This window comes from Ranitomeya imitator, chromosome 1 (assembly GCF_032444005.1).
Source record: "Ranitomeya imitator isolate aRanImi1 chromosome 1, aRanImi1.pri, whole genome shotgun sequence".
Taxonomy (NCBI): Eukaryota; Metazoa; Chordata; class Amphibia; order Anura; family Dendrobatidae; genus Ranitomeya; species Ranitomeya imitator.
In genome coordinates this window covers 1,045,139,727-1,045,154,976 of record NC_091282.1, presented here as the reverse complement: position 1 = coordinate 1,045,154,976, position 15,250 = coordinate 1,045,139,727, and the positions used below count along the sequence as shown (strand labels likewise).

The window sequence follows — 15,250 nt, the reverse complement described above, 5'->3', positions numbered from 1 at the left end:
CTTACCCACTGGCTGTATGCTGGCTGCAATATTGGATTGAAGTTCATTCTCTGTCCTCCATAGTACACGCCTGCGCTGTGCAAGATTGCCTTCTGCAGGCATGTACTACGGAGGACAGAGAATGAACTTCAATTCAATATTGCAGCCAGTATGCAGCCAGCGGGTAAGGAAAGGGTGAATCAAACACCCAAAAACCCCGCCTCCATGGCTGAAGATTGTTCCCTCCAAATTCAGGTGACAGTGTCCCTTTAATATTCTTTAATATTTGCAATTAAAACATTTTGATGCAAAACGAGCCTACTACAACTCAAAGCCAGACTCTCTGATGAATGGAAGATACTGTAAAACATAATTAAATGCTTTTCTAAAGTGTATAATGTTTTATTGGAACAAACATAGAAGCAAGTATATAAATTAACTATTTCAAAAATTGTTCAAACCAGATAGTGGACACCCGTGCAGCACGGACTGGTGTCAACTCTCCCAATAAAAATGTAAATTCAACAGCCTCATATAGGTCTATGAAGTTGTCACTTTATTCAGGTCAGGAGACCCACAACTAGTCCGTACAATGAAATCCGTACTTGGATCGGGTCTCACGGACGTCTGAATAAGGCGTTTAATTGGTTTATGGCATAATTGATCAGCTCAACATAAAGTATCAGAAGCACTATCAAATTCAGGCTTTAGCTGGATGAACATTATCCATGTCAATAAACACTCCATCTTCTAACCTTTTAAAGACTGCAATCTGTGTATTTCCATTTAGTAGCATGTACAGGTCCTTCTCAAAAAATTAGCATATAGTGTTAAATTTCATTATTTACCATAATGTAATGATTACAATTAAACTTTCATATATTATAGATTCATTATCCACCAACTGAAATTTGTCAGGTCTTTTATTGTTTTAATACTGATGATTTTGGCATACAACTCCTGATAACCCAAAAAACCTGTCTCAATAAATTAGCATATTTCACCCATCCAATCAAATAAAAGTGTTTTTTAATAACAAACAAAAAAACCAACAAATAATAATGTTCAGTTATGCACTCAATACTTGGTCGGGAATCCTTTGGCAGAAATGACTGCTTCAATGCGGCGTGGCATGGAGGCAATCAGCCTGTGACACTGCTGAGATGTTATGGAGGCCCAGGATGCTTCAATAGCGGCCTTAAGCTCATCCAGAGTGTTGGGTCTTGCGTCTCTCAACTTTCTCTTCACAATATCCCACAGATTCTCTATGGGGTTCAGGTCAGGAGAGTTGGCAGGCCAATTGAGCACAGTAATACCATGGTCAGTAAACCATTTACCAGTGGTTTTGGCACTGTGAGCAGGTGCCAGGTCGTGCTGAAAAATGAAATCTTCATCTCCATAAAGCATTTCAGCCGATGGAAGCATGAAGTGCTCCAAAATCTCCTGATAGCTAGCTGCATTGACCCTGCCCTTGATGAAACACAGTGGACCAACACCAGCAGCTGACATGGCACCCCACACCATCACTGACTGTGGGTACTTGACACTGGACTTCAGGCATTTTGGCATTTCCTTCTCCCCAGTCTTCCTCCAGACTCTGGCACCTTGATTTCCGAATGACATGCAAAATTTGCTTTCATCAGAAAAAAGTACTTGGGACCACTTAGCAACAGTCCAGTGCTGCTTCTCTGTAGCCCAGGTCAGGCGCCTCTGCCGCTGTTTATGGTTCAAAAGTGGCTTTACCTGGGGAATGCGGCACCTGTAGCCCATTTCCTGCACACGCCTGTGCACGGTGGCTCTGGATGTTTCCACACCAGACTCAGTCCACTGCTTCCTCAGGTTCCCCAAGGTCTGGAATCGGTCCTTCTCCACAATCTTCCTCAGGGTCCGGTCTCCTCTTCTCGTTGTACAGCGTTTTCTGCCACATTGTTTCCTTCCAACAGACTTACCATTGAGGTGCCTTGATACAGCACTCTGGGAACAGCCTATTTGTTGAGAAATTTCTTTCTGGGTCTTACCCTCTTGCTTGAGGGTGTCAATGATGGCCTTCTTGACATCTGTCAGGTCGCTAGTCTTACCCATGATGGGGGTTTTGAGTAATGAACCAGGCAGGGAGTTTATAAAAGCCTCAGGTATCTTTTGCATGTGTTTAGAGTTAATTAGTTGATTCAGAAGATTAGGGTAATAGGTCGTTTAGAGAACCTTTTCTTGATATGCTAATTTATTGAGACAGGTTTTTTGGGTTATCAGGAGTTGTATGCCAAAATCATCAGTATTAAAACAATAAAAGACCTGACAAATTTCAGTTGGTGGATAATGAATCTATAATATATGAAAGTTTAATTGTAATCATTACATTATGGTAAATAATGAAATTTAACACTATATGCTAATTTTTTGAGAAGGACCTGTATGCTATTCTGCAGTATGGTAAATAAGCCCCAGAGAGTTAGTTTGAGTATTATTGCACGCTGCCATTATAGACATCAGGCTGTTATAGTGACAGCTGCTCCTCATTTTGTGTGATCTGGAGCTGTTAATATAAAACACAATATACCTGTCAATCCCAAACCAAGAAAAATAAAGTAAAACAAAGTAACAACAATAAAAAAAAATCTAAAACTACAGATATAAAGAAAAATGCCATTCCTCAAAGCAGCATGAAAACTACTGCCCACTTTGCTATACTATAAATGTACGGCATGGGGATGGCCCAGGAGCTGTGTCTGCACAATGAGCTGCTGCAAGGTCAGAATGAAAATCACCCCAGATCTGAAAATTCTTTAAATCCCAAGGACAATAGCAAACGCAGCACCTAAGTTTTCTTTTTTTTACAGAGAGAAAGTGCTCCCTCGGTCACCTCACTAGTGCTCCTCAGAATTTAGCATTTTAGGCCCCAAAAGGGTTGGCAACGTTTGTACAGAATATACCTCAATCTAAATGTACCGTCACACTAGACGATATCGCTAGCGATCCGTGACGTTGCAGCGTCCTCGCTAGCGATATCGTCCAGTGTGACAGGCAGCAGCGATCAGGCCCCTGCTGTGATATCGCTGGTCGGGGAAGAAAGTCCAGAATTTTATTTGGTCGTTGGACTCCCCGTAGACATCGCTGAATCGGCGTGTGTGACACCGATTCAGCGATGTCTTCACTGGTAACCAGGGTAAACATCGGGTAACTAAGCGCAGGGCCGCGCTTAGTAACCCGATGTTTACCCTGGTTACCATCCTAAAAGTAAAAAAAACAAACACTACATACTTACCTACAGCCGTCTGTCCTCCAGCGCTGTGCTCTGCACTCCTCCTGTACTGGCTGTGAGCGTCGGTCAGCCGGAAAGCAGAGCGGTGACGTCACCGCTCTGCTTTCCGGCCGCTGTGCTCACACACACAGTACAGGAGGAGTGCAGAGCACAGCGCTGGAGGACAGACGGCTGTAGGTAAGTATGTAGTGTTTGTTTTTTTTTACTTTTAGGATGGTAACCAGGGTAAACATCGGGTTACTAAGCACGGCCCTGCGCTTACTTACCCGATGTTTACCCTGGTTACCGGCATTATTGGTCGCTGGAGAGCGGTCTGTGTGACAGCTCTCCAGCGACGCTGCAGCGATCCGGATCGTTGTCGGTATCGCTGCAGCGTCGCTAAGTGTGACGGTACCTTAAAAGTTAAAAGAAGGGATACAAGTACCGACAGGCCAGGTGCCGTGGCACATGCTTTGACACTAGTTTCAGTCAGCCATTGAGATAACAGCGTGCAAGTAAGTAGAAGAGCTGCCGGTTGGTTCCTGCCGCCTCCATCCTCTATTGAATGTTGTACTGCTGATGTGAGATCTCTGCTGGTGAACATCAATGAAGCAGGGCCGGGCAGGGTGTGCACACATGAGCACCGTGTGATGACAGAGGTAGCGGCAATGCCCATGTGCCAAACTGACATACTCCCACCAATCATTTCCTGCCGACGTCAGCTGCCAATTGATGACAAATAGTGTACAGTTAGTTTGTCAAATACCTTTAATAGCGCAAAGCCAAATGTTTGCTCCCCGGACATCTATTCCATGAAACCGCCTGTCACGCTCACGCCCTGACTGATGGGCGTGAGATCAGGGGGGTTTGTGGCCCCACTGTGCCACACACCAGACTACCTTGGAAAGGGCATGACTATGACAGCTGCCTGGGTTTTCACTGGAGCCTCTGATGGTGAGGTCAGGCTTGTGCAGCAGGCAGCTGCCAGGTGCTACTCCAGGGCGGTGTCTGGCTGTGGCTGCTGATCCCACTTGAAGAACAGCAACACTAGGACAGGTGCGGGCATCAGGCAGGACTGGCAGAAGAGCACGGCTGAAACTCAGACGAGTAGGCTGGCACGGCAGACACACAGGGCTGGCAGAGACACGGCAGAGAACACAGGGCTGGCAGGCATGGCAGAGAACACAGGGCTGGCAGGAACACAGGACTGGTTGGTGTGGTGTATGAAGGAACAGGTAGGGACCTATTCACACACGAGGTGCAGGTATGGATATGTAGTATGAAGAAACAGTTAGGGACCTGTTCACACTGGAGATGGAAGAAAGGAAACAAGCCAGAAGGAAAGGAGAATGAAGGAACAGGTTGGGACCTGTTCACACAGGAAGAGAACCGCAAGGCTGCGGATAGGAGCGGTAGAGCAGCAAGAGACAGCGCAGCAATAAAAGGTAAGCAGAGCAGAACCACAAGGAATATGGAGAGGAGCTGCAGCAAGAGATTTCTGCAGCGGCAAAGCAGAGCAGAACCGCAAGGAATGCGGAGAGGATCTGCAGCAAGAAGTTTCTGCAGCAACGGGAGCGGAGCAGAATAGAACGGAGCAGAACCGCAGGAGTGCGGAGCAGAAGTAAAGCCACAAAGGTACAGAGCAGGCAGAGCCGCAAGAGTGCGGAGTGTAAGCAGACTGAGAACACAAGGAAAGACACAGCAGGGAAGGAAGCCACAGACAAGGAGACAGAGGTAGGACAAAGTACAGACAAGGCAATGGAACAAGATACAAGGACAAAGACACAGGAACCAGGATATTCTGCCTCCTGGAGGGCGGACAACAAGATCAAGGCAAGAACATAGCGAAAGACCACTAGAGAGGAAGGAACAGAGCAAGGCCTGGCAAACGCAGAAGCAAACCACAAATTGAGCTAACACATTGCACAGGCCCAGTCCACTGGGTGGAGCTGCACTAAATACTGGTAATTGGTTAGGAACAGATTAGACAGGTGCACCTGATTCCTATAAGAACCAGAGAGTTCAGGCGCCGCCCCCCTATACACACAGCCAGGAAGCATGCAGAGAGCAGAGGCACAGAACAAGGAGCTGGCAAGAAACAGAAACCAAATCATGGCCTGGAGCAGTGGTTAAGATAGTGTGAGAGATGAGAGGCCATGCCGTGATGCTAGCAGAGTTGTTACACCGCCCTTTACTCCGGTAAGCTCCACTATACACAAGTGGGTTCTCAGCACGGGGTGCAAAACTAGCTGCTGCTAGAATCTTTGGCAGCAACTTGTCTTAATAGTAATTCTTATTTCTATATGCCAACATATTCCACAGCACTTAGCGGGAACGTGTACAGACAGTAAAGACAATATAGAATAAAACATAAATCAACAGATACCAAGAGGAGTGAGGGATGTGCTCACAAGCTTACAGTCTATGCGGAAGTAGGGGAGACACGAAAGGCGAATGGTAAAAAATGCTTGTATTGTATGGTCTAGCCATCAATTTAATAAATAGGGTTATCACCTTAAGGACAAAAATAATGGGCATATTGTAATCCATCCACTTGATCCTTTTCTCTTTTATGAAAGAAAGAAATGAAAGCAAACCAACTATTCCAAGATGTAAATGTCCAAAAGCCCAGATTCCCCTTCCGTGCAAAAAAGTCAAAATGCACAAAAAACATTGACAAGCATCCAATCTGAGAGAGACAGAAGAGTCTGGGAGTACAAACTTATGATGACCTTTGACACACTCAGTGCAGGCATGAATGTGTCGCATGAATTTATGTCCTTCTCCATGAACTAAGGAATGTGCTCCTTAGACCTTGTGGGGGCATCAAAACCATGGACCAGACCACAATCACAGGACAATAAAACTTTCACACATTATCTATTAACTGTTCCAATATTTACAGACAAAACGGTTTCTCCCACTCCCATATTGATAGTTCTGCTCCATGTCATTTGTCTTATCACATTATTTCTGTGTCCTGTTGTGTATAAATATGTGATTCTTCAGATTTTGTGTTATTGTATGCCTGATGAAGAGACCTTAGTAGTCTCGAAGGCCTGAAATTTGTTACCATCTTTTCAGTTAGCCATTAAAAGGTATCAACCACTGAGGACTCTCAATTCTTAATATTGAGATATGTGGAAAAACATTAACACCCCTATGATGCCAAGGTAACTGGTTTTAAAGGGAATTCTAGGATTATAAAGAACTTAGAAATATACATTTGTATTTGAAGATGCCACAAATCTTAACCCTCAGTCCCAGGTTCACCAGCTACACGGTCAGCACATCATCAGAGCTATGTGCAGGCTAGCTGACTGCTTATTTTAACAGCTAAGCCAAGCCCCTTCTTTGTTCATGCCTCAACTGTGACATAGAAGGGGATGGGCTTATCTATTTAAATGAGCAATAAACCAGCCCCCTCTATACAGCGCTGATGGCGAGCAGACGCAGGGCGCGCACTCCTGTGTCAGGAACAAGGTTTAAAGAGCCTGGGAGAAGCCCAAAAGCTGAAGACCAGGGCTCTGCTGAAAATAGTTGCACTTTTTTAAAATCATGATATGAGCATCTCTGAAAGTAATTCCTAAAACAATAAGTCCTGTGCATATGTCTAAGTAATAAAATGTGTTAAAACTGCTGAACTAATAAAAATGCTGTATGTGCCCTCTGCTAGCAAATAGAGGAAAAAGCCAGATGCCTAAAGGTACCTTCACACTGAACAACTTTACAACGATAACGATCCGTGACGTTGCAGCGTCCTGGATAGCGATATCGTTGTTTGACACGCAGCAGCGATCAGGATCCTGTGACATCGCTGGTCGGAGCTAGAAGGCCAGAACTTTATTTTGTCGCTGGATCACCCGCTGACATCGCTGAATCGGCGTGTGTGACGCCGATCCAGCGATGTGTTCACTGGTAACCAGGGTCACCGCTGTGCTCTGCTTTACGGCCGGCCCTCACAGTTAGTGCGGGAAGCTGACGGCGAGGGACGCGACAGACACCGGAATGTAAGTATGTAGTGGTTTTTTTTTTTTTACATTTACAATGGTAACCAGGGTAAATATCGGGTTACTAAGCGCGGCCCTGCGCTTAGTAACACGATGTTTACCCTTGTTACCTGGGGACTTCGGCATCGTTGGTCGCTGGAGAGCTGTCTGTGTGACAGCTCTCCAGCGACCACACAACGACTAAACAGCGACGCTGCAGTGATCGGCATCGTTGTCTATATCGCTGCAGCGTCGCTTAATGTGACGGTACCTTTACACTAACATGCTCATCGGACAACAAAAATGGGAAAAGAACTTACCTGTCCATCTATTAACAGCTTCCTTAGCCACTTGGTTTGCTTTACCTAAAAAGTAATAAAACAAATTTTATTTTTTTACACATGGAGGAAACAATTCTACACCTACATGGCAAACGTTCTGTACATGAAGCAACACAAGTACACATTATTAGTGATGAACAAGTATACTCGTTGCTGAGGTTTCCCTGAGCATGCTCGGCAGGTCTCCAAGTATTTTGGCTTGCTCTGAGATTTAGTTTTCATCGCTGCAGCGGCATGATTTGCGGCTGCTAGACAACCTGAACACATGTGGGGATTGCCTGTTTGTTAGGGAATTCCAACATGGATTCAGCCTTTCTAGCAGCCGCAAATCATGCAGCTGCAGCGACGGAAACAAAATCTCCGAGCACACCAAAATACTCGGGAGACCACCAGAGCGTGCTCGGGGAAACCCGAGGAACGAGTATGCTCACTCATCACTAATAATTATGTATAATTGGGATCGGCGTACCAACCAGTGTAACTATTACTATGTGGTCATAATTATTATTTATTATTATAGCGCCATTTATTCCATGGAGCTTTACATGTGAGGAGGGGTATACATAAAAACAAGTACAATAATCTTAAACAATACAAGTCACGACTGGTACAGGAGGAGAGAGGACCCTGCCCGCGAGGGCTCACAATCTAAAAGAGAAGGGTGAGGATACAGTAGGTGAGGGTAGAACTGGTTGTGCAGTGGTTTAGTCGATCGGTGATTACTGCAGGTTGTAGGCTTGTCGGAAGACGTGGGTCTTCAGGTTCCCTTTGAAGGTAGGCGAGAGTCTGATATGTTGGGGTAGAGAGTTCCAGAGTAGGGGTGATGCGCGAGAGAAATCTTGTATGCGATTGTGGAAAGAGGAGATAAGAGGGGAGTAGAGAAGGAGATCTTGTGAGGATCGGAGGTTGCGTGCAGGTAAGTAGCGGGAGATGAGGTCACAGATATCCGGAGGTTGTGGATAGCTTTGTATGTCATGGTTAGGGTTTGTACTGGAGTCACTGGGCAACGGGGACTCAGTGAAGGGATTGGCAGAGGGGAAAGGCCGGGGAATAGTGGGGGGACAGGTGGATTAGTCGGGCATCAGAGATTACAAGAGAAAATTGGTAATCAAGACAAATATTTATATAATACATATTTTTATATATATTAGATAGGTAGATGGAGAGAGAAAGAGTAGATGGAACAGCACAAAAAATGGCAAAATATAATAAATTCAAGAATAAATATATAAAGATATTATAGATAAGGGGTATCGGGAAAGGTCACTATACAATATGAAGCACCCTCACCAAAATACCTTAACCATCCCCAGCCCTGGAGACAGTCCCGTGTACCATAGGAATCAATGGTGGAAGTCTATCCAACAAATCCTGGGGGTGATCATGTTTTCTTTTATAATATCTACTATATAATTGTCTAAGGGTCACTTCCGTCTTTCTGTCTGTCTGTCACGGACATTCATTGGTCGCGGCCTCTGTCTGTCATAGAATCCAAGTTGCTAATTGGTCGTGGCAAAACGCCCACGACCAATCAGCGACGGCCACAGTCCGGCGGCAATATGGCGGCTCCTTCCTCCCCGCAGTCAGTGCCCGCTCCATACTCCCCTCCAGTTGAAAGAGTGTGCAAAGCAGTCATCAAAGTAAAAGGCGGCTACATTGAAGAACCTAGAATATAAGATATAATTTCAGTTGTGTCACACTTTTTTGTTAAGTATATATTTCCACATTTGTTAATTCTTAGTTTTGATGCCTTCAGCGTGAATGTACAATTTTCATAGTCATGAAAATACAGAAAAATCTTTAAATGAGAAGGTGTGTCCAAACTTTTTGTCTTTTCTGTTTGTATATAAGATGGGTTGTGGCTGGGTCTTCCAGCATGACAATGACCTGAAACACACAGCCAGGGTAACTAAGCAGTGGCTCCGTAAGAAGCATTTTGAGGATCTGTGCACAAGATGCGGATCCGCAGCAGTTTCCCATGAGTTTACAGTACAATGTAAACCTATGGGAAACCGAAAACGCTGTGCCCATGCTGCGGAAAAAGCCACGCGGAAACGCAGCGGTTTACATTCCGCAGCATGTCAATTCTTTGTGCGAAATCCGCAGCGGTTTTACACCTCTCCATAATAGAAAACCGCAGGTGTAAAACCGCAGTGGAATCCGCACAAAAACAGCATTAAATCCACTGGAAAAACGCGGTGTTTTTGCCCTGCGGATTTATAAAATCCGCTGCGGAAAAATCCGCAGTGGACCATTCTGCATGTGCACATACCCTAAGGTCCTGGAGTGGCCTACCAAGTCTCCAGATCTGAACCCTTAGAAAATCTTTGAAGGGAACTGAAACTCAATGTTGCCCAGCGACAGCCCGGAAACCTGAAAGATCTGGAGAAGATCTGTATGGAGTAGTGGGCCAAAATCCCTACTGCAGTGTGTGCAAACTTGGTCAAGAACTACAGGAAACGTCTGACCTCTGTAATTGCAAACAAAGGTTTCTGTACCAAATATTAAGTTTATCTATTGTATCAAATACTTATTTTATGCAATAAAGTACAAATTAACCCCTTCATGACCCAGCCTATTTTGACCTTAAAGACCTTGCCGTTTTTTGCAATTCTGACCAGTGTCCCTTTATGAGGTAATAACTCAGGAACGCTTCAACGGATCCTAGCGGTTCTGAGATTGTTTTTTCGTGACACATTGGGCTTCATGTTAGTGGTAAATTTAGGTCAATAAATTATGCGTTTATTTGTGATAAAAACGGAAATTTGGCGAAAATTTTGAAAATTTCGCAATTTTCACATTTTGAATTTTTATTCTGTTAAACCAGAGAGCTATGTGACACAAAATAGTTAATAAATAACATTTCCCACATGTATACTTTACATCAGCACAATTTTGGAAACAAAATTTTTTTTTTGCTAGGAAGTTATAAGGGTTAAAATTTGACCAGCGATTTTTCATTTTTACAACGAAATTTACAAAACCATTTTTTTTAGTGACCACCTCACATTTGAAGTCAGTTTACGGGGTCTATATGGCTGAAAATACCCAAAAGTGACACCATTCTAAAAAATGCACCCCTCAAGGTACTCAAAACCACATTCAAGAAGTTTATTAACCCTTCAGGTACTTCACAGCAGCAGAAGCAACATGGAAGGAAAAAATGAACATTTAACTTTTTAGTCACAAAAATTATCTTTTAGCAACAATTTTTCGGATTTCACAATGGTAAAAGGAGAAATTGAACCACGAAAGTTGTTGTCCAATTTGTCCTGAGTACGCTGATGCCTCATATGTAGGGGTAAACCACTGTTTGGGTGCACGGCAGGGCATGGAAGGGAAGGAGCGCCATTTGACTTTTTGAATGAAAAATTGGCTCCACTCTTTAGCGGACACCATGTCACGTTTGGAGAGCCCCCGTGTGCCTAAAAATTGGAGCTCCCCCACAAGTGACCCTATTTTGGAAACTAGACGCCCCAAAGAACTTATCTAGATGCATAGTGAGCACTTTGAACCCCCAGGTGCTTCACAAATTGATCCGTAAAAATGAAAAAGTACTTTTTTTTTCACAAAAAAATTCTTTTCGCCTCAATTTTTTTCATTTTCACATGGGCAATAGGATAAAATGGATCCTAAAATTTGTTGGGAAATTTCTCCCGAGTACGCCGATACTTTATATGTGGGGGTAAACCACTGTTTGGGCACACGGCAGGGCTCGGAAGGGAAGGCGCGCCATTTGACTTTTTGAATGGAAAATTAGCTCCAATTGTTAGCGGACACCATGTCGCGTTTGGAGAGCCCCTGTGTGCCTAAACATTGGAGCTCCCCCACAAGTGACCCCATTTTGGACACTAGACCCCCAAGAAACTTATCTAGATGCATATTGAGCACTTTAAACCCCCAGCTGCTTCACAGAAGTTTATAACGCAGAGCCAAGAAAATAAAAAATAACTTTTCTTTCCTCAAAAATGATTTTTTAGCCTGGAATTTCCTATTTTGCCAAGGGTATTAGGAGAAATTGGACCCCAAATGTTATTGTCCAGTTTGTCCTGAGTACGCTGATACCCCATATGTGGGGGTAAACCACTGTTTGGGCGCACGGCAGGGCTCGGAAGGGAAGGCATGCCATTTGGCTTTTTAAATGGAAAATTAGCTCCAATCATTAGCGGACACCATGTCATGTCACGTTTGGAGAGCCCTTGTGTGCCTAAACATTGGAGATCCCCCACAAATGACCCCATTTTGGAAACTAGACCCCCAAAGGAACTAATCTAGATGTGTGGTGAGGACTTTGAACCCCCAAGTGCTTCACAGAAGTTTATAACGCAGAGCCATGAAAATAAAATAAAAAATTATTTTCTCAAAAATGATCTTTTAGCCTGCAATTTTTTATTTTCCCAAGAGTAACAGGAGAAATTTGACCCCAATATTTGTTGTTCAGTTTCTCCCGAGTACGGTGATACCCCATATGTGGGGGTAAACCACTGTTTGGGCACACGTTGGGGCTCGGAAGTGAAGTAGTGACGTTTTGAAATGCAGACTTTGATGGAATGCTCAGCGGGCGTCACGTTGCGTTTGCAGAGCCCCTGATGTGGCTAAACAGTAGAAACCCCCCACAAGTGACCCCATTTTGGAAACTAGACCCCGAAAGGAACTTATCTAGATGTGTGGTGAGCACTTTGAACCCCCAAGTGCTTCACAGAAGTTTATAACGCAGAGCCGTGAAAATAATAAATATGTTTTCTTTCCTCAAAAATAATTATTTAGTCCAGAATTTTTTATTTTCCCAAGGGTTACAGGAGAAATTGGACCCCAATATTTGTTGTCCAGTTTCTCCTGAGTACACTGATACCCCATGTGTGGAGGTAAACCACTGTTTGGGCACACGTCGGGGCTCAGAAGGGAAGTAGTGACTTTTGAAATGCAGACTTTGATGGAATGGTCTGCGGGTGTCACGTTGCGTTTGCAGAGCCCCTGGTGTGCCTAAACAGTAGAAACCCCCCACAAGTGACCCATTTTAGAAACTAGACCCCCCAAGGAACTTATCTAGATATGTGGTGAGCACTTTGAACCCCCAAGTGCTTCACAGACGTTTACAACGCAGAGCCGTGAAAATAAAAAATAATTTTTCTTTCCTCAAAAATTATGTTTTAGCAAGCATTTTTTTATTTTCACAAGGGTAACAGGAGAAATTGGACCCCAGTAATTGTTGCACAGTTTGTCCTGAGTATGCTGGTACCCCATATGTGGGGGTAAACCACTGTTTGGGCACACGTCGGGGCTCGGAAGTGAGGGAGCACCATTTGACTTTTTGAATACAAGATTGGCTGGAATCAATGGTGGCGCCATGTTGCGTTTGGAGACCCCTGATGTGCCTAAACAGTGGTAACCCCTCAATTCTACCTCCAACACTAACCCCAACACACCCCTAACCCTAATCCCAACTGTAGCCATAACCCTAATCACAACCCTAACCACAACCATAACCCCAACACACCCCTAACCCTAATTCCAACCCTAACCCTAAGGCTATGTGCCCACATTGCGGATTCGTGTGAGATTTTTCAGCATCATTTTTGAAAAATCCACGGGTAAAAGGCACTGCGTTTTACCTGTGGATTTACTGTGGATTTCCAGTGTTTTTTGTGCGGATTTCACCTGCGGATTCCTATTGAGGAACAGGTGTAAAACGCCGCGGAATCCGCACAAAGAATTGACATGCTGCGGAAAATACAACACAGCGTTTCCGCGTGGTATTTTCCGCACCATGGGCACAGCGGATTTGGTTTTCCATAGGTATACTTGGTACTGTAAACCTGATGGAACACTGCTGCGGATCCGCAGCCAAATCCGCACCGTGTGCACATGGCCTAATTCTAAAGGTGTGTGCACACGCTGCGGAAAACGCTGCGGATCCGCAGCAGCTTCCCATGAGTTTACAGTTCAATGTGAACCTATGGGAACCAAAAATCGCTGTACACATGCTGCGGAAAAACTGCACGGAAACGCAGCGGTTTACATTCCGCAGCATGTCGCTTCTTTCTGCGGATTCCGCAGCGGTTTTACAACTGCTACAATAGAAAATCGCAGTTGTAAAACCGCAGTGAAAGGCGCAGAAAAACCGCGGTAAATCTGCCATAAATTCGCAGTGGTTTAGCACTGCGGATTTATCAAATCCGCAGTGGAAAAGTCCGCAGAGGACCAGAATACGTGTGCACATACCGAAACCCTAACCCTACCCCTGCCCCTAACCCTACCCCTAACCCTAATTCTTACCCCAAGCTTAGAGGAAGAAAAAAAAAAAAAAATCTTTTATTTTATTATTGTCCCTACCTATGGGGGTGACAAAGGGGGGAGGGGGGGTCATTCAGTATTTTTTTTATTTTGATCACTGCGATAGGTTTTATCGCAGTGATCAAAATGCACTAAGAAACGAATCTGCCGGCCGGCAGATTCGGCGGGCGCACTGCGCATGCGCCCGCCATTTTGGAAGATGGCGGCGCCCAGGAAAGAAGACCACGGACCACGGGAGGCTCGGTAAGTATGATGGGGTGGGGAGCACGGGGGGGTGATTGGAGCACGGGAGTGAGCGGACAAGAGCACGGGGGAGCGGACAGGGGGACGGAGGGGAGCGGAGCAGCGTAAAGGACAGATCGGAGGGCTGGGGGGGCGATCGGTGGGGTGGGGGCACATCAATGTTTCCAGCCATGGCCGATGATATTGCAGCATCGGCCATGGCTGGATTGTAATATTTCACCAGTTATAATAGGTGAAATATTACAAATCGCTCTGATTGGCTGTTGAAAGTGAAACTGCCAATCAGAGCGATCGTAGCCACGGGGGGGGGGGGGGGGGGGTGAAGCCACCCCCCCTGGGCTAAACTACCACTCCCCCTGTCCCTGCAGATCGGGTGAAATGGGAGTTAACCCTTTCACCCGATCTGCAGGGACGCGATCTTTCTGTGACACAGCATATGCGTCACAGGTCGGATTGGCACCGACTTTCATGACGCATACGCTGTGTCACAGGTCGGGAAGGGGTTAATTATGTAAATATCATACAATGATTTTTTTTTTAAAGATTCTGCCTCTCACAGTTGTAGCGTACCTAAAATAAAAATTATAGATCTCTTCATTCTTTGTAGGTGGGGAAACTTGCAAAATTGGCATTGTGTCAAATACTTATTTTTCCCATTGTATACCCCAAAATGGTACCAATAAAAGCAACAGATCGTCCTGCGAAAAATAATCCCTCATACAGCTCTGCCGTTGGAAAAATAAAACTGGGAAAAAAAATCTTTTTGTGTAGCCAAATTTCTAAATATTTTTATGGTGCAAAAACAGTAAAACAGAAATAAAACAATGATAAATTTGATAACTCGTTAATCGTACTGACCACAGAATAAAGCTAATATGTCATTTATGCTGCACAGTCAATGTAGAAAAAACCCTAGTAGTGATAAAAAGCTGCACTTATTATTGAAGAAACTTTTGAGATTAAAATGGACACTACAAATTTGGTAAATGCCTTGATAGGTAGAATTTAAACATAGCGTCCCAAACTGAGCTGAAATTAGGTAAAAAAAAGTGGGGTGCTTTTCTTCTCCAATTACTCCTTTTGAAAGTGAATAATTTGACTGCTCTGATATGGGTATACCGTGAAGATTGGTAGAGCAGCTTAGTATACATTTTTTGCAAAAAACG

General features: G+C 44.5%; 1 protein-coding gene across 1 annotated transcript in view; it reads right to left on the bottom strand.

Moving 5' to 3' along the window:
• Positions 1 to 15,250, bottom strand: part of MND1 (meiotic nuclear divisions 1) — a 209,212-nt gene that overhangs the window by 1,052 nt on the left and 192,910 nt on the right. The window contains exon 7 of the mRNA XM_069744092.1: positions 7,527 to 7,571. Coding sequence (XP_069600193.1) covers positions 7,527 to 7,571 — 45 coding nt within the window. The remainder of the gene's footprint in view (positions 1 to 7,526; positions 7,572 to 15,250) is intronic.